The 2,500-nt window shown below is 50.9% G+C and overlaps 1 protein-coding gene across 1 annotated transcript in view; it reads right to left on the bottom strand.

Annotated features, from left to right (window-relative positions):
- LOC135106365 (putative neural-cadherin 2) overlaps positions 1 to 2,500 on the bottom strand; it is a 100,090-nt gene that overhangs the window by 17,674 nt on the left and 79,916 nt on the right. The window contains exons 5-6 of the mRNA XM_064015308.1: positions 1,627 to 1,793; positions 712 to 913 (exon numbers count right to left, since the gene is read on the bottom strand). Coding sequence (XP_063871378.1) covers positions 712 to 913; positions 1,627 to 1,793 — 369 coding nt within the window. The remainder of the gene's footprint in view (positions 1 to 711; positions 914 to 1,626; positions 1,794 to 2,500) is intronic.

Here is a 2,500-nt window from a genome sequence, read left to right as displayed (position 1 = left end):
TATGTAACGGGAAGTATTGCTAATATTTCTTTCTAACGCAGCGGTGTACTTCACGCCGCCTCCGTCGTCCCCTGCCAGTGCCCGGTGGTGTGTGATGGCATCTGAAGGCTCGTGGCGATTGGAAAGTAAGTCAACGTATTGTTTCCTCAGTGATCTGCTAATGTTTCCTCCTAACGTTGGGACCTTTATTTCGTCTTCGTTATCTCGCTTCTGTCTCCGCTGTTTTTCATGCAACGCGTCTCCTCGTATTTCCTGGCGAGGCCTCAAGACGACGTGACTGGCCTCGCGGGACATGGAGTACGGTGCATGACGAGGCTTCCTGGGCACCGCTACTACGTGTCTCATCTGTGAGTCATGAGGTAACGTCCCACGGCGGTCCCTCCACCCTGCCGGGGCGGGAGGAAGGTCGTGCTTAGAGTTCAAGTCTTTATCACGCGTGGTGGGACTCAGTATCTCCCCTCCGCTGTCATATGCGAGTCCCGAGGCTGATGAATGTGATTCCTGCAACCAGGCTTTATCGGAGACTCGATTTGCAGGCCGTAGATGACGCGTGGCTCCAGCAGTAGACCAAGGGACCGATTTATCCATAAGCAGTGACCCAGAGTCTTCTATCCTGGGAGCTGTGGGCTCACTGACCAACGCGTGCCGCTCAGATCTCCAATTTCTGTAGGTTTCCGTCAACGGAGTAACGATCCTCACCCCGCCTCTAACGTTCCCAGAGGGAACTCCAGTGTGAGGGTCTCCTGCAGGCTCCCGGTGACCCCAGGACGCCTGCCGGTGGTGATGGGTGGGGGAGGAAAGGTCAATCAGGTTTGGCCCGATGTCTTCCTCGTCCTCCCACCACTGACCGTCCCGCACCTCCACCCGCAAGCCGCCACAAGCCCCTTCCGTGCGGCGGGTCTCTGTCCAATGCCTGAAGAGAGAGAGAAGGAGGGAGAGAAAGAGATTGTTAACTGACTGATAAAGAAGAGATCATGCGGCGCCGCGAGAGGAGACTGTTAGCAAGTATGTTTATTATTACCAGAGAGAGAGAGAGAGAGAGAGAGAGAGAGAGAGAGAGAGAGAGAGAGAAAGGGAGAAAGGGAAGAGGCACCTACCCTGAGCTGGATGAGGTCTCCAGTGCGGGCGTGGATAGCGAAGAAAGCCTCCCCTTCCCCCACCTCCTCCTGCGTGCCTGGCCCTGTCAAGCGGTACACCAGACGCCCGCCGTCCTTTAAGTCCGCGTCCACTGCCGTCACCTGCCGCCACCGCCACACCAAAGCGTCAGTAAGGACCGTATTCTGAAACACTTTTGCACCAAATCTACTTTCAAAAGGCTCTAGATGAAATGACACGTGTCTTTTGTGATGTTTTTTACGATTCTGGTGATAGATTGACAAAATTTTTATATTATTAACAGGAGAATCAGTCTTTGAGAACCCGGCTCTTCATCTCTGTGGTCTTGGAAAATAGTCGTGGTGAGAGAGCAAAGGGTTCCTGAATACGGGCCTAAGGGAGAATAACCCGTCCCCACTCACCCACCCACCCACACACACATACACAAAGCATAACTAACTCCATCTCTCTTTTCCTCCCCCTCCTCCTATTCCTCCTCCTCTTCCTTCTGCTCCTCCTGCACTCCCACACCTTAGCCACCGGCGCGGGAAGGTCCCTATCGTCCTCCTCCACCAGGGTGATGCGAGGCTCCGGCTGCAGGAACACGGGCGGGTTCGTCGTTCACGATCGTCCTCTCGTATGAACACGTATGTGTGAACAGCGTCCATACCACCTTCGGCTGTCACTACCAACTCGTGCTGTGGGGGGGGGAAGACTGTAAATTAGGCTGGCATTTTCTTAAGTTTTGGGCATGTTAAGGGGAGAGACGAGTGTAGTGTGAGGAGAATGCTGGAGATGGATCTTCCCGGCAGGTGAAAATGAGGAGACCCAAAGAATGTTCATGGATGCAGAGAGAAGAGAGAGAGAGGAGAGAGAGAGAGAGAGAGAGAGAGAGAGAGAGAGAGAGAGAGAGAGAGAGAGAGAGAGAGAGAGAGAGAGAGAGAAAACCCATGTGTCTATTTACGAACCAACCCAATGAAAAGATGAGCAGCTGAATGAACTTTTTTTTCCCGACTTCCCCAGCCATGATTCGAATCGACATCAGGGGATTCGTAGCCAAGCGCACTAGCCACTGCACCACGGAGGCGCTAAATAAACAAAATAAAGAAAGATTACATTTAGAATTCACATGCCGCCAGAATCGTGACACCGGGGAAATTATACGAGCGAATAACATTTTTTCTATGTAAATATTTCACACACACTTCCGTCCACTTTTTTTTTATTTATTTTTTTTTTCAGTTACATATTATTTTCAAGGCAACGGAAATATAGCAGCCACAGTATTTTTATGTTTTTTTTTTCTGGTATTTATTGCTTTTTCTCTTGTTCCTTTGTTAATTCTTGCATTTTGACAGAGAGAGAGAGAGAGAGAGAGAGAGAGAGAGAGAGAGAGAGAGAGAGA

The sequence above is a fragment of the Scylla paramamosain genome, chromosome 2 (assembly GCF_035594125.1).
Source record: "Scylla paramamosain isolate STU-SP2022 chromosome 2, ASM3559412v1, whole genome shotgun sequence".
NCBI lineage: Eukaryota > Metazoa > Arthropoda > Malacostraca > Decapoda > Portunidae > Scylla > Scylla paramamosain.
The sequence above is the reverse complement of the archived record's forward strand: the minus strand, read 5'-3'. Positions and strand labels throughout refer to the sequence as shown.